Source organism: Acyrthosiphon pisum, chromosome A1 (assembly GCF_005508785.2).
Source record: "Acyrthosiphon pisum isolate AL4f chromosome A1, pea_aphid_22Mar2018_4r6ur, whole genome shotgun sequence".
In the NCBI taxonomy this organism is placed as follows: domain Eukaryota; kingdom Metazoa; phylum Arthropoda; class Insecta; order Hemiptera; family Aphididae; genus Acyrthosiphon; species Acyrthosiphon pisum.
In genome coordinates this window covers 82,165,704-82,170,344 of record NC_042494.1, presented here as the reverse complement: position 1 = coordinate 82,170,344, position 4,641 = coordinate 82,165,704, and the positions used below count along the sequence as shown (strand labels likewise).

The following is a 4,641-nucleotide window of genomic DNA, read 5'->3' as shown; positions in this document are numbered from 1 at the left end:
TATTGTAAAATATTTTCGGCATTAATAGGTTATTTTTAAATTAAAACTAATTGGGTTTTTTGATTAAATTATTAAATTGTAGAATTTTTAATTTTTAATTCTCTCAATATGTATAATACTTATCTGTATTAATAAATCAAAAGATTGTATTTGTTTCAGCATTTTAAATGTTGTATGCTTTTTGTACCTACTAAACAATTCTATTAATTCAGTACCTATGTATAGAAAAGCTATTGGCTATTTCCTGTGTTCAATAATATTTATGATTTTTATTATTTTAAACCATATTACTGGTTATTTATATTTATATAAATATTATAAAAAAAAAAAAAATAATAACTTAACTTAATTTAAGTTAATAAGTTAATTGAAAATGTTCATATAACTTTTAACTTAATTGAGTTAAAAAAAAAATAGGTTAATTGTTAACTTTAAACTTTTAAAAATGTTTTCCGTTAACTTAACTTAACTCAGCTAAAAATTATCATTAACCAGGCTTGGAAAAAGCACGCACACCCTTGTAAAATCAACACATTCAACTCAAGGCACAAAATCGAAAAATACCAACAACTGTTAAATTATTATTTTTTTAAATAAATAAAATAATAATTTAATGCACTCAATTCTTCTCAAGTATCTTATCTTTCTATCACACATTTTTACCTAATATATATTTTTATATAGAGTGGGATTTAATGTCAAGATTCATCGTAAGAATTACTTTTTAAAATTCATTTCTTAGCAATGATGTTTAATTTGTGCCACGTTCCTACCCCCAACGGCCAACCCTTTTTATTATTTATCAATACGTCATAATAATATTAAAAATACAAAATATCCTTAGTAATTAATATATATTTCTGTATTTTACTTAAAGACTGTACTAATTGGCAGTAAGATACGGAACTTAAGAAAAGTACAGAAATCAAAGGTACTAAATCTTAGGTAATAAATTGTCTAAATTACTACACTAAAATTATAAACGTGATAAATATTAATAAGTTACCAAGAAAAAATGTTAGATTTCTGTTTTTACATCCATAGATGAAACACTTCTTTTCTTTATCGTAATAATCTATATATAACAAGTTTAAGATTTATGAATTGTTATTAATATTAAAACAACAGTAATATTCATATATTATAATAATGCATAAAGTCATAAATTATGTGTATTTATTTTCAAAATTGATAAGTTTACGTATACCGTAAAATAGTTCTACACATAAATCATTTTTGACATTGAAAGTTAATATAGTTATTATAGTTCTAAAAAACTTAAATCAACTCTTAAATTCAAATTCGTTTAGTTAATTATTATTATTAAAACTGACTGTACAAATATTTAAGAATAATATATAAATGACTAATAAATGGTAGGTATACAAATTTCATGAAAAATTGACAACAGTGGAATCATAAAAATTAAACATTGTATTTGAAAGATGGATTAAGATGCCTAACCCGTTATTGAATCTAAGAAAGTGCATCATCTTATAAATAGGATACCTGGATACGCATAATATTGTGATTAGGAAAAGATATATTTAGTCATTAAAAATATTATAAATAGGGACCATATATTAATAACATATAACTTAAAGACTCGAAATATTGATTTCTAATAAAGACCCAGACCATCAATTACAGCACGGGCCAGACGAAGGATAAAATTCAAATTGGCCGATGCTGCTGTTGTAATTTTTTTTAACCTGGAAATAGTAACATTTGTTATGTGGGTAATACATTAGTATGTTTGAATACATCATAAAATAAAACATACTTTAAAATCTTATGCAATTAATATGATGTATATTTTTTTTATAGATGAATAGTTCGTAACATATTTTGGTAGGTATATTAAAGTTGTATATTTATTTTTGTATAGATATAAAATATAAGATAACCAATTACCACTTTTCAAGAAATGGTAATATTGGGAATCACCATGTGTCTCGTATTCTCTTGGAACAGCTAAAAAAACAAAAAATACAAAATTATTGTATGTTATGTAAGTTTAAAGTTATTATAAACTCATTGCGTTGAAAATTTCGTTAAAAGTCTTATAAAACTATAAAAGTATTTTAGTAAATAGTTCAGGGTACCTAAATAGTTAGTAATATTAATCATGTTGTTATAATTTATAAGTAAGGAACAGAGGGGTTCACCAAACTTTCACTACTATGTTTTCCCTTCATAATAAATTTATTAAAATTTTGATTTAAGACATTTTTAAGTGTATAATAAAGTGTACAATATTTTCATATTTTTATACCGTATAAGGAGTTTCCTGTAACAGCTTAATTAAGAATATTGATGACGCAAGAATCAAGGGAACAACGATAAATGTAAAGATAGTAAATTCGGTACCTATGTAACGTAAATGACACATTAACACCCGCCCACATACTAAAACGACCTTCTCGGGGTCACCAAAAAAACTACATGTAGGTAAATAAAAAAAACTAACGAAACCACGCATATAAGAAAACAAGTAACTAAGTAAGACACAAAATTATAGTTCTCATTTGAAAGAAAGAAATCTGTATCACAGCTGGAAACTAATTAAATAGGTAGGTACCTATAGTATAAAAATCTACGTATTTGAAAATATGGTTTTTAAGTAAGTATTTTAATAAATGCATAATAAAGAGTAATTTATAGGAAGTGACCGTGATTGGTTAATCACCCTAGGATTTATGAATAGTGGAATAGTGGTCCACTATAAATTATAATATGTGTTACCAAAAATGAATTCAATTTGAGTAATACCTATTTTAAATTTTAATTATATTTTAATCCACATATTTTAGTCAGTAACACTTATTATACGTGATATATCCAGTTGTATACTGAATGTTTAAGTTATATGAGGTAAAGTGAACCAAGACGCCGAATATAAACATTTCAGAATTCTTTATATTTTACTCGTATTATTCATAGTTCATATTTAATTGCACACAAATCGTATGAGTATAAGAGTTACTTTACACCATCAATATATTATGTTCTAGTTGTGTTTTAGTCGGCGTGAAAATAATGCATCAATTACGTTTATCTAGGTAATAATATGTTTCTCTAATCCCTGGTATTAATATAATGGGGCGGTAATTTTATGGGGGACACTCTAAAGCTAATGGTTCTTGAAATCAAGTTTAATCAATGCGCAAGTTTCATATATTTTTTTGAGAACTACGTAATTTAGACCCTAAAACTTCTCGAACTTTATTTAGCGCTATGTAGTATATATTCAGTTATTTTAACTGTATACATTGGAAACTATTTATAAAACCCCATAAATTAATCCTTTATAGTTTATACTTTATAGTATGGAGATATAATATAGACTTAATCCCGTAAGTTTACTTTAGTTTATATTAGGTTTATTTTTTTTTTTGTCTCAATGACTTTAGTTTTAGTTGTAACGAACTACATGTGGTTATGTACCTTAAAGTTAGACCAATCACAACAGATTCTAATAATCTAATTGTAAACTCATATTATATTTAAATTATTTTTAATAATTCATTGGGTTACCTGAAGTATTATGAAATCAGAACCACAATAGTTACGATTATTCAAAAAATAACAACCATCACTACTTACTCATTTTAAGCTTATCCGCAATTTCTGCAGACGTTGGATTTATATCTAAAGTCATTATAATTAATATTAATTGTGTAATAAATAAATTTAGTTTTTTCTAAACTGTCATAAAATATTTTTTATTATTGTTTACTCATAAAAAAATTAATTATGAAATTAAGCATATTATAGGTTTTCATTTAAAATTCAAAAGTTTATGGTGGTGACGGCAAAAATATAAGGATAAAAAAATTAAGATAGTATATTAAGCTTTTTGAATTACGCTTATTTTAACTTTAAATAAAATATTTAAAATGCTGATGATAGTTATTACATTTTGATATAATTAGTAGGTATACTAAATACTTAATTCCGCATCATACATAATATATGAAATAAGTAATAACTTACCTATTTGATCCATTCTTTTTGTATAGTCCTCATATTTTTCACATTGTCTTATGTAAACTAAAATATCCAATTGAATTATGATTGATTCCGTTATTAAAAAATTTACACAAAGAACAATATATTGAAAACGTATGGTCGTATATAATATATACACCAAATATAATAATATAATAATATTATATTGTATTACAAAATCCGTCTAAAGTTAATTTCGGATTAAACATCCGTTCCAACGAACTGACTATATAGGTAGTACCTATATGAAATGTGCTTTGAAAATTCCAGGGCTTGAAACCGATTGAAATAATTTCGGTTTCAGTTTCGGTTTTGAATACCGGTTTCTAAATTTTACGATTTCGGTTTTAACTTAGCAATACCGGTATTAAGAAATTTCGGTTTCGGTTTCGGTTTTGAATACCGGTTTCTAAATGTTTCGGTTTCGGTTTCGGTTTTCAATATCGGTTTCTAAAATTTTCGGTTTCGGTTTCGGTTTTGAATACCGGTTTCTAAATTTTTCGGTTTTGGTTTTAATTTTTCAATACCGGTATTAAAAATGTAATTTCGATTTTGTATACCGGTTTTTACATTTTTAAAAACGGATTTCCAAGCAGACTTGAAATTATAATTGAATGGTTTTATTATACT

General features: G+C 24.9%; 1 protein-coding gene across 1 annotated transcript in view; it reads right to left on the bottom strand.

Annotated features, from left to right (window-relative positions):
- Nucleotides 1–4,641, bottom strand: part of LOC100571853 — a 66,026-nt gene that overhangs the window by 18,172 nt on the left and 43,213 nt on the right. Inside the window, exons 23-26 of the mRNA XM_029487624.1 lie at nt 3,997–4,053; nt 3,607–3,651; nt 1,915–1,974; nt 1,007–1,075 (exon numbers count right to left, since the gene is read on the bottom strand). Coding sequence (XP_029343484.1) covers nt 1,007–1,075; nt 1,915–1,974; nt 3,607–3,651; nt 3,997–4,053 — 231 coding nt within the window. The remainder of the gene's footprint in view (nt 1–1,006; nt 1,076–1,914; nt 1,975–3,606; nt 3,652–3,996; nt 4,054–4,641) is intronic.